Raw genomic sequence first — 24,591 nt, 5'->3', positions numbered from 1 at the left:
GGGGGGCTGTAGACGGGTGGGGCGGCTGTAGACGGGTGGGGCGGCTGTAGACGGGTGGGGCGGCTGTAGACGGGTGGGGGGGCGGGGGGGGCGGCTGTAGACGGGTGGGGGAGCTGTAGACGGGTGGGGGAGCTGTAGACGGGTGGGGGGGAGCGAGCTGTAGACAGGGGGGGATGGCCTGCATCTTTCCTTCCACAGTTTGACGCTGTCTTCCGGCCCAGAGTGATCTGTCCATTCTATTATCTCCAAACGTCTGACCATTCCTTTCTCCAGTGTTGCATCCATAATCATATCATAAGATCTGAGGGAGAGGAAGAAACGGAAACAAAGACCGTTGGAGAGAGAGAAGCATGAGTTTAACTGGTTCAACTTCTTTCAAATAAGTAATGCAACTATCTCGAACAAAAGTTTTAAAAAATACACGAGGGACTAAAAATAGAAAATAAAAAGAGCAAAACAAAAGTGCCGGGGTGTGTCTGGGTGAGCGTCACCCCGGGGTGTGTCTGGGTGAGCGTCACCCCGGGGTGTGTCTGGGTGAGCGTCACCCCGGGGTGTGTCTGGGTGAGCGTCACCCCGGGGTGTGTCTGGGTGAGCGTCACCCCGGGGTGTGTCTGGGTGAGCGTCACCCCGGGGTGTGTCTGGGTGAGCGTCACCCCGGGGTGTGTCTGGGTGAGCGTCACCCCGGGGTGTGTTTGGGTGAGCGTCACCCCGGGGTGTGTCTGGGTGAGCGTCACCCCGGGGTGTGTCTGGGTGAGCGTCACCCCGGGGTGTGTCTGGGTTAGCGTCACCCCGGGGTGTGTCTGGGTGAGCGTCACCCCGGGGTGTGTTTGGGTGAGCGTCACCCCGGGGTGTGTCTGGGTGAGCGTTACCTCGGGGTGTGTCTGGATGGGAATGTGGTTGAGGGGCCGGGTCTTCTTGGACTCTGAGGTGTCCTGGGACCGGGGTCCTCCCTCCGCCCCTGTGTCGCCCCTCTGGCTCTTTCTCTTCCTCTTGTCCTTGGCCCGCCCCCCACGGCCCGCCCCTTTCTGCTCCTGGAGCTCAATCTGAAGAGAGAAGGGGAGGCAGGACAAAACATGATACATCAACCCACACTATTCAGACAGTTTAAAACTAATAGAGCTACTGACTATAACTAAATGGGAATTGGATTTAAGCTATTACAACATACACTAAATGGTAAAGGTTTCCTGGTCACTCACCAGTATGAGTGTTTGGAGTGTGTGTCTCTGTGGCTCTGAAGCAGCCTGGAGGACCCTGTGGATGGTGCTGGTCTGGTCCAGAGACACCTCCAGCAGGTCTCCCTCCAGCTGCAACTCCTCTAGCTGGGTCCTGGTGGTCAGGGACAGCTCTATCACTGGGCCTTTTAGTGAAGGGACCAGTGGCAGCAGAGAGCCCACACCTGGGTGGAGATACAGAGGGGTACAGTCAGACACAGGAGAAAAAGTCTCCTGGGTTACATCATGGACTGGAGGTGTTACAATATTGGCTACTAACCTGTTACATTGTAACGGCTTATGCCGTTTTCACATCCAGCCTGCGTGCCACCGTTCATCTCTTTCTTTGGGGTCTTCTTGGGAGAGTTCTCCTCTGTGAGGTCTATCACTCCCTCCCCTCCCTCAGAATCCGACAGCACTATCACCGACTCAGAGTTCCCTTTCTTCCCATCCTCCTCCTCCTCCTCTCCCTCCCTGTGAGGCTGGTTCTGTTTAAGCTCCTGCAGCCTCTCTAGTGCCCCCTGTATCTCTGGGCTGTCCAGTGCCTCCTTGGCGCGCCCCTGCCAGGTGATGGCCCTCTCTGTGAGACACTGCAGAGCCTCTCCCTCTGGCAGACGGACGGGCAGCCTCTGGAGCGCCACCAGCAGGGCCAGGATGGTCTCCAGACGCGGGCGCCGCGAGCGCTGGCACCGGGGGCACAGGAAGCGTGAGTCCCAGTCCCACCAGCAGAGGGGGTTGGTGGGGGGCTCTGAGGAGGGGAGCAGGAGGGAGGGGAACGGGACACACCCACCGTGGAACCAGTCTTTACACAGGTGGCAGCGCAGCAGAGGGGGGCGAGGCGCCCGGCCACACACACACACTGACTGGGGAGGAGAGGCACTGCCTGTCGTTGTGTGGTTACTGTCCCCGTTCCCCTTTCCACAGTTCTCAGAGTGGAGAGCTGTGTCCAGCTCCATGGGGTCCTCCCCCCACCTCCCACCTCCGTTCTCCTTGTCCTCCTGCTCAGTTTTTACCTCTTTCTCTTTCTTCTCCACACCTGGTTTAGACAGGTTGTCCTGCTGGAGCCTCAGCAGAGCCCCTTTCTCCTGGTGCTCTCCTTCTTTAAACGCCGTCACCTAGAGGGGGACAGACGGATTATGCACTTTTTAATGGTCCCTGCATGCTGTTTGCATGTGACTGAAGCGTCGCTGTAGCCCTAATAGAAACTGCCTTGTGACTAATCAAGTTGTTTGGATATGACATTCTGAAACTGGTAGGTAACACTAACACACTGAACAGACTAGAACCTGACAGCCATACTGTCTGGCTAGGCCAGACTCCATGCAGACTCACAATGGCTCCAGGGTCTCTCAGGTCCTGAGCAGAAAGGCCCAGAGTGTTGGTATCGGTGTCATCTAAACAACCCGTCTCCTCTCCCCTCGTTTTACGCTTCTCCACGCACGGACACAACACCTACAGCAAGACAAAGTTGTGAGGCTCAAGGTGTTTGTAAGAGTCACATGTTCACACACACACACACACATAGAATGTCAGGGCAGACAATGTTCACATACACCCAAGACTTAGTTCAACAAAGTTTGCAGATAGATACTATGACTATCTATGGCCCAAGGCTTCCCTCCCTCTCCACTAAGCGTGATTGATATGTGCGGGGCAAAACAGCTGTAAATGAAGAACTAAGCAGGCCCACACAAGCACCACCTCTGACCTGTAGCAGGCTGTGCTGGCTGCTCTTCTTCAGGAAGGTCTTGGAGGCCTTGTCTCTCCAGGAGTGGGCGCTGGCTACCTGCAGCTCCAGCAGCCTGAGCTCCTCCATCCTGACTGGCAGGTCTCTCCCTATCGCCACCAGGCCCTCCAGGTCATCCAGACACGGGTAGTGCTCCCCATTCTACAGTACACACACACACACGTGAGAGGAAGAGAGGACAAGCCTGGGTTACGTTTAGTAGGGCACAACTAAACAGAACAATGTCATAGACATGTACATTGTAGAACAAGCATACTTATCTGACCTGTATTCAGGCATTTCCTATTTGCAACATTGCACAACGTTTGCCAATTGAACGTGGCCCAGGTTATGACAGACAGTAAGAGTTGGTGCTACTTGCCTGGATCTCCTCCAGGTCAGTGACCCAGGCCCTGGCCCGGCTCAGACAGCCCCGGAGAGACAGGATGTTGGGCAGCTTGACTGGGATGAGCTGGGCCTCGTTCACTATGGCCTCCAAGGTGGACAGAGGGTGCTTCTGCCTGCAATCACACCAGGAGAGAGAGGGGACATTAGGAACAGCAAAACAGCCTGAGAACAGTGAGTGAGTCTAAAAGAAAGAGCGATGAGTCTGTGGGTGAGACAGTGAGGAGAGAAAGAATGGTGGTGAAAGAGTGAGTCAGTATGAGGTGTCCCTCACCGTTGCTCCAAACAGATCTGGGCCTTCTCCTCCCAGCGTTCTGCTATCGTCAGCAGCTCCTGTAGCTCCGCCATGGCCGTTTCCACAGAGACGCTCTGGGGCACGATGCAGCCCGCCTCCATCAGGCTCCTGAGGACCACCAGGGTCACCTCACTCCCCTCGGGACCCATGGTCCGGCGCACCTCGCCTAGCCAGCGGCTCTGCTCCTGCATCCCCTTCAGGAGCTCACACTCAGGGGTATCGACAGGTAAGCCAGCCCCCTGCTCCAACAGGGCCTGAAGCTGCTCTGGGGGAGGGGCGTCTCGCCGCCAGTCCCTGTCGCTCACTAGAGCCTGGGCCTGAGTCTGGAATTCCTCTATCGTACGCAGGACCGCCTGAGAGAAAGGGGGAATTAAAAAGGAATGAGAGGAAGTAGGGAAGGAAGAGAGGGCCGGACATTAACAACGTTACAGCTACAGCAGAGTTACTGGTTTCTCTCTGGTGGATCAGGTCCAGCTGGAGGCTACTCACCTGTACGTCCTCCAGCTGGCTTATCACACAGGGCAGGTTCTCCATCTTCTCCACTAGAGCCTTGAGTTCAGCCAGGGTCATCCTCCTGTAACACATACACAGCAATGTTTGTCATGGTGTATGCGAGTCACCGTGGAGCTAAATGCATTGGGTATGGCAGTGGGTGTTACCTGGTCAGTTTCTTGTTGAGGAGCTCAGTGCTGGTCTGCTGACAGTGCTGTGTGTCAGTGAGGGTAGTGTTGAGTCTCTGGAGCAGCTCGTTGTCAGGAAACTTCTTCTCTGCTGCCTCTGCCTTCAGCACCTCCAGATCCGTGACACCTGGAGAAACATGAACTCAAAGTCAATATGCATTTTCATTCACTCTTAACTTCTTGGTGACAGGGGGGCCGTATTGAGTAGCTTGGATGAATAAGGTGCCCAGAGTAAACTGCATGCTACTCTGTCCCAGATGCTAATATATGCTTATTATTATTAGTATTGGATAGAAAACACTCTGAAGTTTCTAAAACTGTTTGAATGATGTCTGAGAGTATAACATAACTCATGTGGCAGGCGAAAACCTGAGACAAATCCAACCAGGAAGTGGGAAATCTGAGGTTTGTAGTTTCATTTATTGCCTATCCAATATGCTGTGTCTATGGGGCCAGATTGCACTTCCCAAGGCTTCCAGCAGATGTCAACAGTCTTTAGAAAGTTGTTTGAGGCTTCTATTGTGGAAGGGTGTCGAATAAGAGCTGTTTCAACAAGTGGACTAGGCTGTGGCCAATCAGTTGTTTACTGCCTTCTTTTCCCTCTGTAATGAATATGTTATTGTCCGGTTGGAATATAATAGAAGATGTATTATAAAAAGACCCTAAGGATTGATTGTAAACATCGTTTGACATGTTTCTACAAACTGTAATGGAACTCTTGACTTTTCGTCTGGATTTTGCACTCGCACATTGTGCCTTTGGAATAGTGAACTAAATGCAAACGATTTGGACATAAATATGGATGTAATCGAATAAAACGAACACTTCTTGTGGAAGTGGGAGTCCTGGGAGTGCATTCCGACAAAGATCAGCAAAGGTAAGTGAAGATTTATAATGCTATTTATGACTTTTGTTGACTCCACAACTTGGCGGGTAACTGTATGGCTTGCTTTTGTGGCTGAACGCTGTTCTCAGACGATTGAATATTGTGCTTTTGCCGTAAAGCTTTTTTGAAATCTGACACAGCGGTTGCATTAAGAACAAGTTTATCTTTAATTCTATGTAAAACATGTATCTTTCCTCAACGTTTATGATGAGTATTTCTGTTATTTGATGTGGCTCTGCAATTTCTCCGGATGTTTTGGAGGCATTTCTGAACACGGCGCCAATGTAAACTGAGGTTTTTGGATATAAATATGAACTTGATCAAACAAAACATACATGTATTGTGTAACATTGAGTTCTGGGAGTGTCATCTGATGAAGATCGTCAAAGGTTAGTGATTAATTGTATCTATATTTCTGCTTTTTGTGACACCTCTTTGGTTGGAAAATGGCCGAATGCTTTCTGTGACTGGTTGCTGACCTAACATAATGATATGTTCTGCTTTCGCCAAAAAGCATTTTTGAAATTGGACACTGTGGTTGGATTAACGAGAAGCGTATCTTTAAAATGGTGTAAAATACTTATAGCTGTTATTTTGAATTTGCCGCCCTGCACTTTCACTGGCTGTTGGCGAGGTGGGACGCTAGCGTCCCGAACGATCCCAGAGAGGTTAAGACATTTCTTTGGGGACATTCAGTTAGAGAGGTGTGGTTCAGCCACACAAGAGTATAGAGCGGTATACATGTCAAGTGTATAGTTTGTGTCTATGGGTGTGTAGTTCTGACCTGTCTTGTTGCCCTCTTCCTGCTCCAGAGCCTCTTTCACTCTGTTGGCCCAGGAATCAAACGACTCAGCTCGCACTTTGAGCCGGTGTAACATGGCCAGCAGCTCATCCAGTGTGTACCTGTACCTGTAGGGAGAAGGAAATTGGAGGAGTCAGGTGTGAGGCGCTAGCGGTAAAGAAAGGCTACGTAGAGAGAGAGCGCGAGAGAGACTCAGTCGTACCTGAGGTAGAGTTTGTCTGTGGGGCAGTTACAGAGGTCCTGAGTGTGGTAGAGACAGACGAGGCGTTCAGTGCAGTTTGAACAGGCCAGGGCCGACAGGAAGCAGGTGGTCTTGCAATTATCACACTGCCTCTCATCATCAGGTAGCAGCTCAAACGCCTCCCTCTCAGCCTCTGTGATGCCCTGAGAGAACACACACACAGGGATTTAAGAAACCACACAGCCAAGCAACACTGCTTTACACACACACACAGTCAGTATTACACAACATACACCACTAACTCACATAAACCAAACAGTCAATATAGCGCAAGAAGCCACAACAATCAAACAACTCACACACACCACAAAGTAATTCCACTGAGTGCTCAAGTCAGTGACCAAACCACAGACAGGCCTATAGGAGACCCAGAGTAAACATCCATTCCCTTCAAATGTATTAGTCTCACCCGCTCCAGCAAGCCCTTGCGTAGCTCCCTCTCCTCCTGGACGATGCTGAACATCTCTCTGTGCGTGGCAGCGGCCAGGTTGAGGTCTAGCTTCTCTGGGCAGGCGGCCATCTTACAGGTCAGCTCCTCGTGGGAGAAAACACAGTACCGTCGCAGACGACGGTAGTGCTCGATACAGGAGCGCCCTGCGGGCAGCTGACGGACGGGGGTGGGTTTGAATGCAAGAGACATTTTGAAAACAACGTACGACACTCCCATTAGGATAGGTATAGAGACCTAGTTGGGAAGATTAGAGTCAGTTTAGTTCTCAGGACACAGATGAGAGCCTTACCCAGTCTGCAGTGCAAAAGTTTACAGCTTCAGCAAAGTTGTATCCCTGATTGAAGCCGCTGTGGTAGGCTCTGGGGAAAGTGATGACAAACTCGCCAGCACATTGGTTGGTGCGCACAACCTGTCGATCAAATGCCACAAGGGACTCATCAGAATAGCCATCGTCCACAAATATATCTCGCATTTATTTGTCATAATCTCAACTCCATAATATTATGGAGGTGTAGTATGGGTATGAGAGGTTGTGTGTGTTACTTGCAATCCTAAGTGTGTGTGTGTCAGTATGTGAGTAGAGTTGAGAGGTTGTGTGTGTTACTTGCAATCCTAAGTGTGTGTCAGTATGTGAGTGGAGTTGAGAGGTTGTGTGTGTTACTTGCAATCCTAAGTGTGTGTCAGTATGTGAGTGGAGTTGAGAGGTTGGAAAAGCCGCCCATGGAGCGGTACGCCACGTCGCTCCATATACGCTCCATTCATTAAAATCACTTTTTAGACACCCATCTATTTTTGTAACTACCTACCATCTGGTTTTGAAGTACTGAAAACAAACCATATGATTTTAATGAAAAGTATTTTAATAAAGAACATGAAAAGGTGTCTAAGAAGCGCTCATGTCGTATTAAACGGTATTTAAAACAGGAACCAGACGGGAGGGCTAAGATAAAAAAATTGATTTAGGCTATATTATTTAAAGACTTCAAGAAAAATTGTGAAGCATTTGCAAGTACGACACACTAGGCTGGCAGGGACCTTAAGCGCTCAGCATTTGATCAAACTTGTTTTATTAAATCATTAGTGTCTATAAATTGCTTTACTAGGCTCCATCTACAGCGCCTTGGAATTCAATTTTAAAAACACAAGTTTGGCCAGTCTGTGTCTTCAGGCTCATGTGATGGTGCCTGGAGAGCAGGCCAGCAGCCTTGTGGAGCCACTGGGGATGATAAACACCCTTTTGGCCACTCTTGACAGGCTGGGTAGGCAGTTCTTCTGTATGTATGTAGGCCTAAAGGATTTGAAGTAAAATAACCCTATAAAAACAGAAAGCTCCTTGAAAGAGGTAATATGCCAGGCCTATAGGGCCAAAATCAATGACTGCCTGTTGTCTACATAACAGAACAAACATTTTAAGAGATCAGATTTTTGGTTTAGAAATACTTTGCTACAACGACACACTTCGCTAACTACCCATCTCATTCCTTTGTGTTAGCCTGTGCACGTACCAAGGACACGCTCATGCTTTCGGGATACCTGTCTTTTCAGATTCCACAATGATTCTTTAGTTGTGGACATTACATCACTGCACTCCCTCTCTTGGTCCTCATCTTTGTAAGTCACCTTGATTTAGCAGCTGTGTTTTATATCAGTGTCTTTATGAAAATATTTAACTCCATGACAGTAGCGACAGCAAGGGGCTAGAGGAGCAAACAAGTAGACTACAAATGCATGCTGGGCGGGGCATGCCCTGAGCTTGTGAAGTGAAATTGGAGAGGGTGAGAAGGCCGATGCTCCAGCCTTTGGGAAACTCGCTCCATGCTCCAGTCAAATTGGGCACCCTCCACTCTCTGCTCACATACTCTGGTGTGTGTGTGTGTGTGTGACTTACCGGGACCCCGTGAGCCATGAGGATGTTGGGGTTCATAATAGTGACCAGCTGGTGGAGGAGGTCAGGCTGGAACTCAAACAGCTCTGGGGTCAGCTTCTTCATCACCTCCTCTAACTGCTCTGCTGCTACAGAGGGAACCCCGTACCACGTCTTAGGCTCACCCCTGGAGGAGGAGAGGGGGACAGAGAGAGGAGGGAGAGGTAAAGGGAACAGCGAGGGGAGAGAGAGAGGAACAGAGAGAGGGGGAGATGAGAACAGCGTTTCTCACTAACCATATCTATCAGTCAGTACATAGTCCTGTATAAAGCTATCTCAAACATCTACAGATGAACTACCTATTAATGCCCCATGTCACCTGTAGGGGTTGTAATGTTTTGTGTACTGTACAGTTAGTGTCCTCTTTACCAGTGCAGGTAGTTGATGGAGTAGCTCCAGTGGTCTTCGATGTGCCAGCAGAAAGCGGAGAAGACCATGCCCACGTAGAGCCAGGGCACCTTCATGCCAGAGATGTCTGCGTTGATGTGGCACAGCAGGGACTGCTCCAGAACTGGCATCACGTTCAGGTTCCAGCCACTCCGGGCATAGTCCTGCAGAGGGCAGCAAGAGGGTCAGACTAAACTGTGCAGGTTTAGTTCTGGAGGAAATATATATTGTCTTATACATGTTGTACAAGGATCATATTAATGGCATATCGATGAGAGCGGAATAGACAAACACTGTATATTTAAAGAACTAATAAAAGTAGATGACAACATGAGTGAAATATGAAAAGGCTGATAGCTAGTTACCGCTTCCTCTTGTGAGAGGTTCTTCATGCCGTTGTTCATGGGGAATCCACTGCCAAACTCTTTAGAGTGGATGTCGGCTCCATACTCCACTGTCACGTCCTCCTCTATACTACTGACCAACCGCCAGAACTCTCTCTCCACCAGCTCTGTCGGAACCATCTACACACAGACATTTGTAACAAACACAACAACAAAAAAACTCATATGGGAGAAGAATAATGTATCGAAATAATCAACTAGCATGTCTTCATCAGTAAGGACTAGTTTATCTCCACATCAGAGCAAAGCATTCATTTATAGTTTGTACAGGCGCACTTACATGGACAGGCATGTTGAAGTAGTCTGCTTTGAAGGTGTCGGCCATCTCCCCAAAACTCTGCAGGGTGTATTCCCTAGTAGCCTGCTCAAAACCAAAGGCCTCCGCTGGCCTCTTACACTCCTGGAGGGAAGAAGAGAGGCAGACAAGAGGCCATTGGAGAAATGGCTTGGATGGAGGAAAATCAAATAGTTACCAGACATACAGATGACTAGAATGTAAAAGTTTATGCCCAGAGTTTTTCCTGACAGGTTTACATGTCAGATTTACAATAGCCTGTGTTCAATAGACAGAATTCTCCTGACCAGGCATCCAGCCCCGGGTTCCATCAAACACACGTTTCCCCTACAAGCTACATCTACCAGAAAACTGCGTCAATGACTCCAGACTCCTCAATATACACACAGAGGCTCCAGATTAATGAGACGGTGGATGGCTGCAGCCACAAAGCAGGATGTTTGTTTGAAAACAGGATGTTGTGGGTCTCAAAAGCTAGTTTTCCATCCAATCGGTGACAGATGAATGTGACTATTCAAATATCTGCATAAAGAAAATATGCGTGTTTCCACCAAATCAGTGTGTGATGAGGAAGTGCACACAAAATGGACTTTCTCATGTACCGAATAAAAAAAACTGAAAGTTCGATGCGTTTCCATCACATTTTCTACTCTACTGATAGTTTTGTCACAGAAAATGTTGGGTAAAATAGATAATAAGTCTACTCTGGTCTACGCACGTGCACTCTAGCCAACAGCTGGCAGATTCAGTGGGGGGTATGATAGTATGACATTATTATAGATAAGACAAGATAATATTTACATTTGTTAAACAGCAGTCAAGCATCAATCATCATGTCACCAGAATAAGACCCTCCGTATTTATTGAAAGGGGCATCAAGCTCATCACTGTGCACTTTCACCACCCTGTGAAGTTCACCATAACTTATTTCATCTGTAGCCTAATACACTGCATGGTTTCCCGAGTCGTAGTGAGAGGACCACACATGCCATCGCGTGACTCCAAGTTTACTTCGATATGATGGTTAATATATCAATATTTACTCATTTTTTTAAAAATAACATTTTCACTGCCATTTCTCCCATACAGGTAATTACTTTTACAGACACAAACAGATCCCACTATGTCGATTGAACAAATTATCTGGTGGCATTTATGAAATTGTACCGAAACTTCCTGTTTCCATCACAGCTGTCGTAATCATTTATTCATAGACGGTATGACTACTCTGTGGATGGAAACGTGGTTCATGACGCTCTCACCTCAGCCACACATTTTGGACAGCGCCAGTTGCCCTTGGGGGCCTCAGTGAGAGGGGGCAGCAGACAGAAGGTGTGGTAGTTGTCATCACAACCGTCACACAGCAGGAGCTTCTCATCCTCGTCGCCACGGCCACACATCCGGCACACAAACGAATCCACCTTAGCAGAACACAGAACAGATAAGTGAAACAGATTTAAAGTTCTGCATTTAAATTGCCACACTCAAATATGTTAGAAAGGAGCTGACTAACAACATATTACATGTAAATTGTTTACCCATTAAATTACTGGCAGCATAGATGGTTTTCAACTAGCTTTATTTATTTCCCCATTTAAATTGCCACCTTATGATTCGAATAGCTATAACATCTGATTTTGGATCAGACATAATCTACAGGGCTGGATTCCCAGACAGAGAATCTCCAGTGACCATGCTTCTTAGTCCAGGATAAGCCTTAATCTGTGCCTGTATAACTTGCTCATACGCGTGAATGGAGGCTAAGGCCCTTACAAACTGAGGGTTGCCGAGGTTACGTCTCAGCCTCATGGTCATCTTGGTGCAGGGCCCGTCACCGTTTTCACCACTGTCTTGGTCCCCGCTGTCATGAGCTGCTCCACCTTCATGTTTCTCTTCCTCTTTCTTCACCTCACTCTTTATCGTGGCATCAGAGGGAGGAGGAGCTGTTGTGGTTGTGCTGCCATCTCCTCCTTTCTCTTTGACCTCCCCTGGCTGCTCCTTGACCTGGACAGCAGGAGCTGCAGCCCGGACAGTCACAGTCTGAGGCAGCTCTTCTGGAAGGAGGGGAAATCGGAGAAGTGGTCTACATGCATCCAAAATTGCACCGTATTCTATATGATACTACTTTATGACCAGAGCCCACATTTCAGACCCAACTAGGGGAGGTGAAGAGCTGTAGCAGATTTGTGTTACCTTTCTTGGGAATGCTCTTATTCCTGGGCACCAGTCCTAGCCCCATCATCTTAGGCCCTGCACCGTAGATCTGTAGTTTCTTCAGCTCTGGATTCTTCTCTATGTCCTCCTCTGTGGGATCAGGCTAGGGTGACAGATGGCAAAAAGTCAGTAGGGAGATGCGATGGGAGCAACACCAATACACTTTCAGGTATACTGAGAGGGAATGGAGAAGCAGAGGGGTCAGGAGATGGTGTGAGGATAAGGTAGAATAGTAGTACTAGAGGGTCAGCAAGGAGAGTACAACCTCTCCATACAGTACATCTTTGTGTATTGACAGTTATTAAACAAAGGTAACGATCCACCACCGTGTTATAAGAAAAAGCATCCAAACACACGTCTAGACACACGTACCAATAAAGGAAACTAATTTGGGGAACCTACATACAAGTCTTAACTCAGCTGAGTGATTAATACAATTAAAAATGCACTCAAGTCGAGGTTGTGAGGCGTCATCTGCCTCAGATCCGAAATCTGTAAAACTTTTGAAGGGGCAATGATTCAGAGCATAAAATGCACAAAGCTGCGTTTGCATTTTCCAAATATTTTACTTTCTCAAAAGGCCAAGTGGAGTGTCTAACAGGGTTCTTGTCAAACACAACCCACTGGAGTTCAACTGCACTCAGCAGAACACATGCAGTCACACAATAGCGCTGCAGAAGTGAGGGAATGGAAGCATTAAGAAAGGACGCACAGAGACTGACTAACAGAAAAGAGATAAGAGGAGAGAGAGCGATTCACACTGATTTCATAAACAAGTACAGGCAAGACAGATAATTGCTTATGCATTTGCATAAGTTGTTGCCAGGGACAAACAGTGAGTGGGTGGGTGAGTGAGTGGGATAAGGGCTAAAGACAGCGAAAGCTTGATGCTAGGCTGTTGAATGGTGATGTTTGCTAAGAGTTAGAAAAGGACGACAAGGGCCCTGCCGCAAAAAAAAAAAAAAGTGAGAGAGAGAGAGAGGTTTGCTGCTAGAAAAACCGAGCCAGATAGAGACATGGGGCAAGGGTAGAGCCGGGAGAGAGCGAGGGGTTTGCTGCTCGAGAAACCGAGCCAGATAGAGACATGGGGCGAGGGCAGAGCGAGGACTCGCATTGTGCTCAAGAGAGACAGGCAGTACCGATGTAGAGATGTGTTGAGAGCCAGTGGAGAGAGGGTGGGGGGCAGAATCCTCTGGACCCTGCATAGGAAGACAACAGCAACAAAGAACTGAGACAGGAGGAGGAAGAAAAAGAAATGGCTGAGGAGAAGAAAAAAAACAGCCATTGGAAGAGTGAAAATGTATATGAAGAGATGGAAATCTGGTGTGATGAAATAGAATGACTTGTGTTTGACTGTAACAGGCGTGGGTAGACCATGTATTTGCCAAATATAGCTTTGCTTGTACTGATCACATCACAAGGTATTTTTGATCTGTTTAGAACTGAGCCCTCAGAGAACGCATAGCCTAGGTCTCTCCAACCCTGTACCTGGAGAGCTGGTTCATGCCAACCCTCATCTAGCACACCCGATTCTAATCAATTAGCTGGTTGATAAGCTGAACTATGATAGTGACAACTTGGGTTGGGGCGAAAGTCCACTGGTGGGTAGCTCTCCAGGAACAGGGTTGGAGACCCCTGGCCTAGGTAATAAAACATTTCAGCAGAAAATTAAACACACACAGGGATGCAAACGTGGGTTTAAAACAAAACCATATCATCAGATTCTTATGGTGGGCTCTGACCAATCCGATGACATCTCAGTGTAAAGTTTAATGGGACAGTGCAAGATTTTAAGCCCTTTCTCTACTTACCCAGGGTCAGATTAAATCACGGACACCATTTGTATGGCTCTGCAGCCAGTGCTAGCTGTTCTGGTAGATTTCCAGTTACAGCTGGGCAACCTATGTCCCATCATGATTATGTACCCATAAAACACTTATATTGACCAACCAAACTATTCGCATTTATTTGAAACAATTTTTTTTCTCTTTCTTTTTTAAACTTGGTTAAAATAACCGTGTGGAATGGAATGCTACAACTAGTACGAATCACGACATAAGATAAAGTTGTTGAAAGCCTGGGCTTTCTTTTCTAGTAGAGGAGCTTCAGCACGGAACAGGTTTGTGTGTGTCTGTGTGACACACAAATGATGGGAGTTTGATCAGGACCGGGCTTGTCTTAGTGAGTTATGTTAGTCTATACAATCCTGGACAATAGTTGCCTCGTAAAATAAATTGCAAATAATACACTAGGCTATCGACTTTCATTCTTGAAAGCGGCAACTTTAGGACAATACCTTCTTAGGTTGGAATATTTGGAAAATAAGCTACTGTTCATTGCTAATTTGTCTTGAAGCGGTTATGAAAGCGCTCTTTCACACACACGAAACGACCTTAAACGTCCTTCATACTGGAGGCAGACTCTGGTATCCATGAGTTCATCTAACTCTGGGTAAGGAGATGTCCAAAATATCACACCATCCCTTTAAGCATCGCCATTGTTCAAATCAAATCTGGAGTAAGGCATACAAGGAAGCAAATCAAAAAGATCTCACCACACCACCACTTTAAAATGCAAAATGGTACAAACAAAATGTATTCTATGGGTGAAAGACATGGGTACCCTACAGGTAAACTACAATGGGTTAGCAATGTTCAATGGCAGGGGTACCAAAATGAACAATCGGTGGTGTTGAAAGAGGGAAAGAAGGAGAGAAAGGAAGAGGGAGATATAGGGTGACATATAGCATATAACATGGGGCAAAAGGCAGTAGCAGCAGACACCATAGCAGCAGCATAGCGGTACACAGAGCAAGCATGCTGGTTGCATTCTGAGCGCATCGTCGGGTTCATCTAGATGTTCCTTTCCAATTTGGAGAGAAAGAGCTGTAACTCAGATTCAATTCATTTGGATTAATGACTAATTTGGTATTACGCCATTTCAAATCGGATTAATTTAGGAATACAACGATATTGAATGAAAAGTAAGAGATGAGTATTATTACATGATTCTATGGGCGTATGACAACTTTATCTTCCTGCCTAACCAAATCAGTCACTGATGTGTACCTAGAAGATAAAACAATCAGTGTGAAAAACCTATGAGTAACATGTGTTAATGGCAGGTGTTACCCTAGCTGAGATCTGTGAACCGGTGCAGATCAGTAGTTTCACTAGCAGTTCTCAGAAGACAGTACATCACCACCCAATGAATAGATTTGGACCCCATTCCTGAACGAGACTGGTTAAATATGGCTACTAACAGATTATGGTTGTGGAGAGTGAATGCTTACATCTTTGGAACTATCAACACGATCATGGAAATGAGTAAAATTAACCAACTTATATTAGTATCTGTGAACTACACACACGACTGATACTGTTAAGAGGGAAATTATGTACGTCGGTCATTGGAGCTTGTGTGTTGTCACTCACGTCTGGCTGGAGACGATTGGCTCTGCGTCCGTAGCTGCTCGTCTTGGAGGGCTGGACAGACTGGCGTAGGGGGATGGAGTGGGGCTTGTATTCTCTATGCACCTCCTCTCCATCATATAGCTTTGGCTTAGTCTGCTACACACAGAAATCCTGGGGTTAAACCCTCTTCAACATTCATGACTATGGATGGACACCATTTATAAACAGTGCAACTGACTTAACAAATAAAGAATGTAAGTCAATGCATGTCAAATTCTGTTTGATAGATCAGAGTTGATTGATTGCTTGTGTAAGCACAAAAGAGCAGGAGCAAAGTGGGTGAGTAGCGTTACCGGCAGGCTGGCACCAGTGTGGAACACCTCAAAGGGGTAGACAATCCTCTCGTAGTGTGAGCGCAGGAGGGAGCCAATGTTCTTGCCTGGAGGGTAGCCAAGCTTCTGGGCCACGCGAGCCCAGCGCCTCTCCTTACTGACTATATCAAACCCTCCCTCCTCTATCACAACCTACAACACAAAATAATATAAGTGCGGACAACTCAGTTTTACTGGCTAAAGTACTATTGGATAGTGTTAGCAATGGTAAGAGTCTCAACAGGTCTTATTTTTTAGTTTTACAGAAATTAGACATGCAACAGGGGGTTTACTGAGAAATTTTAAATGGGTCAGTCAGCTTTGGCACCTTGGACAGGCTGAAGAGGTCCAGGATGCGCCTCTCGATGTTCGGGATCTTGAGAGAGGATCCCTGGATCTCCCAGAACTTGGCGATCCGGTCCAAGTAGTTTAGCTTGACTCGTGTCTCCGCCTAAGGGGGGGGGGGGGGGTCAGGATTGAATATTATTAGAATGGACTGAAAACTAAAATATAATCTTTGGGTCAACCAGAACATTCTAAAACAGTTCTTCAATATCAACCCATAGCAATAGAACAGGCTTGGAAGCTCTAACCCTGGCAATGTGACTAATAAACTCATGTTAACATGAGCAATGGCTGCCTGATGATGGATTGCCATGGTAACATAGCATGATTTGTAAAAAAATTAAATAAAATCGAACTGATGTAGCTCATGCAATGGAATGTATTTTGTGTAATGTCAGTTGAGTTGACTCACAGCACAGGTACACTTCCTGCTTTTACTTCCTGGCATGGATACACTCAAAATGGATGCCAGTCTACCCATTATCCATCATTGACTTGAATGGGGATGGCCGTTCTATTCATTCCATTTCTGAGACTCAACTATACAATGATACAATATATGAGGAGAGAGACGAACCTCCAGCTCATTAAGTCTCTGTATACGGGGTGTGAAGCGGAAGCTATCCACCTCCACAGCAAAGGGTGGCTGCCAGTCCTGTGGGGAAAGGAAAGCTTTGATCAATGTCTGTCTATGTTTGATGTAAACACTTGTCATCCTGCAATCCCTCAATCCTGTGCTCAGCTTGTAAGAAAGAGAACATGTACTTGTGTTTGCTAGACACACAAAGAAACACAAATAACAGTGAGACTACACCAGATTGGTTAAGGGAAGAGGAAAACAACCATATTCAACTCCCCACAGGTTTCATGGGGTTACATGATAGATGCATGTCACCAGTTAACACTTACAGCAGGAGGACGAATCTTGCAGATTCCAGACTTCTCTGCAATTGGACGGATCTTGGCAATGTAGCCCAGGGGATCCTGAAACTCCTCCCATGACGGCTCGAACACTGGGCACTCTGGAGGAGGCACAAAATCTTCCCCCTCCATCGCCCTGGCAACAGGTAAGGTCAAATCTGCATGTCAAGTCACTGCACAGTGCAGCTACTTACTTAGCTAAGCAGATTGGCAGTCAAAATAACTTCACCATGAGAAGTCCGGGCAAAATATAAGAGTTCTTGCTAATCAATGGTAATTACAATGAATGATACAGGCCCTATATATAGACTACGCATTGATTCTTGTCTTATAAGGCTGGAAAAACCATCTTACCCGATCATAACCCCAAACCTAAGATTGTTTATGTAGTTATGTAGTTATTGGAGTCTTTGTAAACAGTGCATTCTACATAACACATTTACTATAAAAATTGTATATTTCAAATGCATTTCTTGAAAATATCCACTTTGGGCTCAAAATTAGGCTAAGGAGAAAATAATCACACGGGATTTTTCCTTATGGGATTACCAGTTCTTCAAAAATTAATATGTACAGTACCATAAATGTAATGGATACATTAACAACGCTTTAGAGTATGTTTTTCATCAGATCAAAGTGACACAACCTACAATTTTGAATTGCCATTGTTTTACAAACATTACATGATTCTTCTACTTGTGAATAATGTATTTGAATTGAATCATGTTCTAATAGTTGGAACAAGTCTTTGGAACATCATGGAACCTTCAATCTAGTAAAACACCAAATCCCCAAACCTGTTAACCCAATATGGGGGAGGCGGTCTTTGTAACTGTTCTCCCCTCCCCCTACCTTACAGACACAGCAAATAATGCACTTCTTACATGGTGCCATTCTTGTCTCATAAGGTCAAATTGGTGTTTGGTCATCAACAGAAAATAATACCCTAACTAACAAAGTATGTTGATACTTGGTGATATAAAAAGACTGTCTGGGATATGGTTTGTTTCCTACAATTGATTTCACAGAACCCATCTGATGGCCTCCTACATTTCATTTCAATAGAAAATAATGATAAAGACATTTGAGGAAGATTCCTACACAAATGCTGGACATATTCTCTACATATAGCTAAAGCCCCTAATCTCAACATAAAACGTCACAGGATTTAAAGGCCTGATTGCATCCATCCACGCAAGACCAAATATGGGGATTCAAGTTAAGAAACAAATGAATATAGCCATTGTCAAACATCACAAAATATGGGTCATTTGTCACATAGCTAACTACATAACGGGAGGTCCTTGGTGACTGACAGGCTACAACAATCCCAAGCTGTTTGGTTTACTTTAAGTTTCACTGTAGTTAGTTGGTTAGTTGCTAACTATGATTTCTCTAGCTAGCATCTTAGCTAACTTTCCGGATAAGAAATATGGCTAGCTAGAGTATAGCTAACGTTATTAGACTTACATGTTAGATAACGTTAGCTGGCACTTGGACAGCAACTCTGCCTGACACGTTCAACGTGATCAGAGGAAATTATGGACTCAGGTGTCACCAATAATATGATGGGCGGTGTAGGTGTCTTGAAAGCTCACGGGGTCTATTGTTCAGCACTGGGTCACGATTACTGTGGCTGAAGCTAACGTTACGGCCTCCACTTTTCAGCCCATCCCAGGCAGCACCTCCGGTCTCGGGTAGCACTGCGAATTGGCGTGGAAGTTTCACTGGAAATATTGGTTCCTTCTCTGTTTCGTACCTGTCCCAAGACAGATATTAATTGTTTTATTTTTAATCAAAATACTCCGGACAATCCCGTAGACAATTATTTCTCCTGAGACTACCCTCCTCCCTGTTGACAGTGTTGTTGTTGTTTAGCTCGGCTGGCTAACGTTACCTACGTTAGCGAGCTGTCGCTGGTTAGCTAGCTACTGAAGCTAGTAATGTTACGAGCTAACGTTAGCTAGCGAGCAAGGTCCAGATAGCTCACGTAAAGTTGCCCGTTTTCAGCGTCGCTTCCCCCATATACCCACTTCTGTTTGATTATAAGTGTAAAGATGATCCACTTTGAAGACTCGTTTGCTTGTAAACGAGTATCTCTGTGAGAATGATGTCCCCATCAAATCAATTTGTGACCAATTTCGCTATCCCCCGTTCATCCTGTCTGGGTTTAAACGCCATCTTAGTTTCATCATTGCCTAAGCGCAACCTCAAGTCTCTCAACTACTACGACAGCTTAGTTATTTGAGTGGAAGAGAGGGCAGGAATTAGTCCCTCCACGTTCGTTCGATTTAGAGAAAGTAGTTCGGAGACGCATTTTCTCAGATTTTGACTTACTTCACAAATTATGATACCCATTCACGGAATTATTTACTAATACACGCTTAAAATTAGTACATAGTTTAAAACGTGTGTCATTGTTTAAAAAATGCTGATGTGGAGGATGGCAGAAGTGCATGCATGCACGCAGGTGGCGTGGTATTAGTTAATACCTACTGGCATGGTATTAGGCACGTACACAGTTTACAGTAGCTATAAAGGCTCAGTGCTGTCCAGAATCCTTGGGCTGTCTCTACCCTAAACTTAACCCCTACCCATAACCCTAACCGAACCATAACATAACCCTAACCATTTTCAGTGGAGACTCATTCAGGGCAGGTGGGGGCAGAGCCCCACGTGTATAGCAAAAAATAATAATAAAAATACAAAATAACATATAAGTTTGCAAACAATGTAATTTTTTAAAATTGAATTAATAAAGCTGCTGAAAACATGGTCTCTTTTTTGCTTTCTTGAGTAAGGCAGCTCCAAAATGCATGTATTTCAGCCTAGCTCAGTGCTTTCTGTGGTGGAGGGGCAGCCAGGGAAAATACAAAGGGTATGGGTTGGTAATCTTCTCTAGTTGCGCCATCATTGGCTCCGTGTTCTGTCACTCATCTGGACACTTGTCGCCGCAAAATCTACAGGGAGATCAAGAAAGTTCAGGCACCCTTGGGTGCTGCCAAAGATTTACATTAGAAGTGCCCATCAAAGAAGGCTCAAGGTCATAGCCACAGATAAAATAACATCAAATCGCGTTATATCTACCGTAGCTTTGATTGGATTTTTTATATTTCACCTTTATTTAACCAGGTAGGCTAGTTGAGAACAAGTTCTCATTAGCAACTGGCCAAGATAAAGCATAGCAATTCGACACTTACAACAACACAGAGTTACACATGGAATAAACAAAACATACAGTCAATAATACAGTAGAACAAAAGAAAACAAAAAGTCTATATACAGTGAGTGCAAATGAGGTAAGATAAGGGAGTTAAGGCAATAAATAGGCCATGGTGACGAAGTAATTACAATATAGCAATTAAACACTGGAATGGTAGATGTGCAGAAGATGAATGTGCAAGTAGAGATACTGGGGTGCAAAGGAGCAAGATAAATAAATAAATATGGTATGGGGATGAGGTAGATAGATGGGCTATGTACAGGTGCAGTGATCTGTGAGCTGCTCTGACAGCTGGTGCTTAAAGCTAGTGAGGGAGATATGAGTCTCCAGCTTCAGAGATTTTTGCAGTTCGTTCCAGTCATTGGCAGCAGAGAACTGAAAGGAAAGAAGACCAAAGGAGGAATTGGCTTTGGGGGTGACCAGTAAGATATACCTTCTGGAGTGCGTGCTACGAGTGGGTGCTGCTATGGTGACCAGTGAGCTGAGATAAGGCCGGGTTTTACCTAGCAGCGACTTGTAGATAACCTGTAGCCAGTGGGTTTGGCGACGCGTGTGAAGCGAGGGCCAACCAACGAGAGCGTACAGGTCGCAATGGTGGGTAATGTATGGGGCTTTGGTGACAAAACGGGTGGCTCTGTGATAGACAGCATCCAGTTTTTTGAGTAGAGTGTTGGAGGCTATTTTATAGATGACATCACCGAAGTCGAGGATCGGTAGGATGGTCAGTTTTACGAGGGTATGTTTGGCAGCATGAGTGAAGCATGCTTTGTTGCGATATAGGAAGCCGATTCTAGATTTAATTTTGGATTGGAGATGCATAATGTGAGTCTGGAAGGAGAGTTTACAGTCTAACCAGACACCTAGGTATTTGTAGTTGTCCACGTATTCTAAGTCAGAGCCGTCCAGAGTAGTGATGCAGGACGGGCGAGCAGGTGCGGGCAGTGATCGGTTGAATAGCATGCATTTAGTTTTCCCTGCGTTTAAGAGCAGTTGGTGGCCACGGAAGGAGAATGGTATCGCATTGAAGCTTGAATGATCATGTCAACGTCATACTTTCAAAATCTTAGCTAGCAAGCGAGACAAGCAGTCATCATCATGAATCAATCTACTGGCAAATCCTTTTCAAACCTTGTCATATGAAGAGAAATTATAGATAAAATTATAAATACACAGGGGCTAATTGGTTACACCTGGAGGGGGGTGGAGACAAGCACAAGACAGGTGAAACAGGTCAGGGTGTGACACCTATTTAATCTCAGAACCTATACCAAGGCAGGACATAGAAACACAACAATCTATTGATAAACAAACAATTTGTCTTTTGCATGCCTGGCCTAATTCCAATAGTTATACTGCAAATAAATGGCGTTATTTTCATAAGAAAAGGTGCATGGAGGAGCCTAAGTAGCCCCGGAACTTCTAGTAGAGGTACTTTAAAGTAGTAATAGTTCATGTTTAAGACAGGTAGGCCATGGCCAGGTTAGCTATAGGAAGTGGGGTCACTATTGTAGTTTGATTAGTGAGTGTGAGGGTTGTTATAGCGGGCTATTTTTATGGGTTGGGGTGAGCTGTGTGGCACAATCAGTCTTAAATAAAAGTTAAATGGGCTCTCCCAGTGATATCATTTGATTGATCAGATTGGAAAAACAGAGAAGCAGACCAAGATTTCATAAGCTTATAGTTTTTATGTAAGTTGTTGGGAAAGTGGACAAAATTGTATTTGTTTGTAAATGTTGAGAGAAAGTAGTTGATGCAGTTACCAAAACAGCTGTATTGTTGAATTGGTAGAAGATGTTTAACATTCTGATTTCAGATTTAAATAGCAGAGAAGTAAACCCATATTTCACACGTTCTGTGTTTTTACGGCAGATTTTTAATGGAATATCTACATAGGAGTACATAGGCCCATTATCAGCAACCATCACTCCTGTGTTCCAACGGCATGTTGTGTTAGCTAATCCAAGTTTATAATTTTAAAAGGCTAATTGATCATTAGAAAACCCTTTTGCAATTATGTTAGCACAGCTAAAAACTGTTGTGCTGATTAAAGAAGTAATAAAACTGGCCTTCTTTAGACTAGTTGAGTATCTGGAGCATCAGCATTTGCTGGTTCGATTACAGGCTCAAAATGGCCAGAAATAAAGAACGTTCTTCTGACACTTATCCGTCTATTCTTGTTATGAGAAATGAAGGCTATTCCATGTGAGAAATTGCCAAGAAACGGAAAATCTCGAACAACGCTGTGTACTACTCCCTTCACAGAACAGCGCAAACTGGCTCATTAGAGTGTCTAGTTTGAGAAACAGACTCCTCACAAGTCCTCAACTGGCAGAATCATTAAATAGTACCCGCAAAACACCAGTCTCAACGTCAACAGTGAAGAGGCGACTCGGGGATGCTGGCCTTCTAGGCAGAGTTCCTCTGTTCCTCTGTTCCTCTGTCTACTGTGTTCTTTTGCCCATCTTAATTTTTTATTGGCCAGTCTGAGATATGGCTTTTTCTTTGCAACTCTGTCTAGAAGGCCAGCATCCTGGAGTCGCCTCTTCACTGTTGACGTTAAGACTGTTTTTTTGCGGGTACTGTGTAATGAAGCTGCCAGTTTAGGACTTGTGAGGCATCTGTTTCTCAAACTAGACACAGTAATGTACTTGTCCTCTTGCTCAGTTGTGCACCCTCTGTAGAGCCTAACGGTCCCAGGTTCGGGCCCAAGGTTCCTGCCATCCAGGACCTATATCCTCTACAGGATTGGTGGGTCCCCCGCAGGACAGTTGAGCTAACGTAGCATGAGGTTGTAAGCAACAATAGCATTTCCCAGGACATATAAATATCTGATATAGGCAGAAATCTTAAATTCTTGTTAATCTAACTGCATTGTCTAATTTACAGTAGTTATTAAAGTGAAATAATACCATGCTATTGCTTGAGGAGAGTGCACAGTAATGAACTTGAAAAGTTATTAATAAACCAATTATTAAGCACATTTGGGCAGTCTTGATACATCATTTTGATCAGAAATGCAATGGTTCATTGGATCAGTCTTAAACTTTGCACATACACTGCTGCCATCTAGTGGCTAAAATCTCAATTGCTCCAGGGCTGGAATAATACATTATGGCATTTCTCTTGTGTTTCAAAGATGGTACAAAAAAAATACACGAAAACACACCATTTTTTCTTTGTATTATCTTTTACCAGATCAAATCTGTTATTCTCCTACATTCATTTCAGATTTCCACAAACTTCAAAGTATTTCCTTTCAAATGGTATCAAGAATATGCATATCCTTGCTTCAGGTCCTGAGCTACAGGCAGGTGGATTTGGGTATGACATTTTAGGCAAAAATTGAACAAAAGGGGTGGATCTGACTAGGCGGTGTCAGAGAAAGGCCCCAAAAATTGTCAAAGACTCCAGTCACCCAAGTCATAGATTGTTCTCTCTGCTACCGCTATGCAAGCGGTACCGGAGCTCCAAGTCTAAGTCTAAAATGATCTTTAACAGCTTCTACCCCCAAGCCATAAGACTGCTGAACAATTAATTGACACCCCCATTGTTTTTACACTGCTGCTACTCGCTGTTTATTATCTATGCATAGTCACTTTACCCCTACCTACATGTACAAATGACCTCGACTAAGATGTACCCCCACACATTGACTCAGTACCGATACCCCCTGTATATAGCGTCATTACTGTTATTTTATTGTGTTACCTTTTATTAAATGTTTTACTTAAGTATGTTTAGTAAATATTTTCTTAACTATATTTCTTGAACTGCATTAATTTGCATTAATTTGGCCGCTAGCGTCCCACCAGGACAACATCCGGTGAAATTGCAGAGCGCGAAATTCAAAATACAAAAATCATAATATTAAACATTCATGAAAATACAAGTGTCTTACATCGTTTAAAAGCTTAACTTCTTGTTAATCCAACCGCTTCGTCAGATTTCAAAAAGGCTTTATGGCGAAAGAATACCATGCGATTATCTGAGGACAGCGCCCCGCATACACCAGCATTAAGAACATTTTCAAAACCAGCAGAGGCATCGCAAAAATAAAAAATAGCGATAAATAAATCACTAACCTTTGAAGATCTTCCTCGGTTTGCAATCCCAAGGGTCCCAGCTACACAACAAATGGTTGTTTTGTTCAATAAAGTCCTTCTTTATTGAAACAACTCAAACAACATTTGTACTCAAGCCTCAGGTACCCTAATATGTAAATAAACGATACAATTTAAGACGGAATGTAGTATGTTCAATACCTGAGATAAATAACGAAGTGCGTGCCCTCATCCACGCGCGCCACAAGACTACAGTCCAAATGAGAGCCATCTTGAAAAACTACAACTAGTAACTCATTTTTCAAAAAACAAGCCTGAAACCCTTTCTAAAGA

At 45.1% G+C, this 24,591-nt stretch overlaps 1 protein-coding gene across 4 annotated transcripts; it reads right to left on the bottom strand.

The window, feature by feature from the left end:
• LOC110492776 (lysine-specific demethylase 5C) lies at positions 1–19,432 on the bottom strand. Of its 4 annotated transcripts, none has more exons than XM_021567257.3 (28): positions 18,445–19,432; positions 16,963–17,110; positions 16,631–16,708; positions 16,037–16,159; positions 15,691–15,861; positions 15,359–15,493; positions 13,064–13,123; positions 11,904–12,027; positions 11,484–11,764; positions 10,973–11,131; positions 9,696–9,815; positions 9,377–9,535; positions 8,994–9,175; positions 8,589–8,751; positions 6,990–7,109; positions 6,659–6,853; positions 6,211–6,392; positions 5,991–6,115; positions 4,300–4,447; positions 4,130–4,214; positions 3,620–3,993; positions 3,323–3,461; positions 2,923–3,102; positions 2,547–2,666; positions 1,495–2,329; positions 1,200–1,399; positions 870–1,043; positions 1–301 (listed from the first exon to the last, which is right to left on the bottom strand). In XM_021567257.3, coding segments are annotated over exons 1-28 (4,791 nt in total). In that variant the 5' UTR covers positions 18,447–19,432; the 3' UTR covers positions 1–292. The 4 variants fall into 4 exon arrangements, with proteins under 4 accessions (XP_021422932.3, XP_036801733.2, XP_036801735.2 ...); XM_036945838.2 differs by having other exon boundaries at positions 15,359–15,490; positions 18,445–19,412; XM_036945840.2 differs by lacking the exon at positions 13,064–13,123 and having other exon boundaries at positions 18,445–19,430.
• Between the last annotated feature and the right edge of the window lie 5,159 nt (positions 19,433–24,591).

The sequence above is a fragment of the Oncorhynchus mykiss genome, chromosome 16 (genome assembly GCF_057628025.1).
Source record: "Oncorhynchus mykiss isolate SJ-2025 chromosome 16, ASM5762802v1, whole genome shotgun sequence".
Lineage (NCBI taxonomy): Eukaryota > Metazoa > Chordata > Actinopteri > Salmoniformes > Salmonidae > Oncorhynchus > Oncorhynchus mykiss.
The sequence above is the reverse complement of the archived record's forward strand: the minus strand, read 5'-3'. Positions and strand labels throughout refer to the sequence as shown.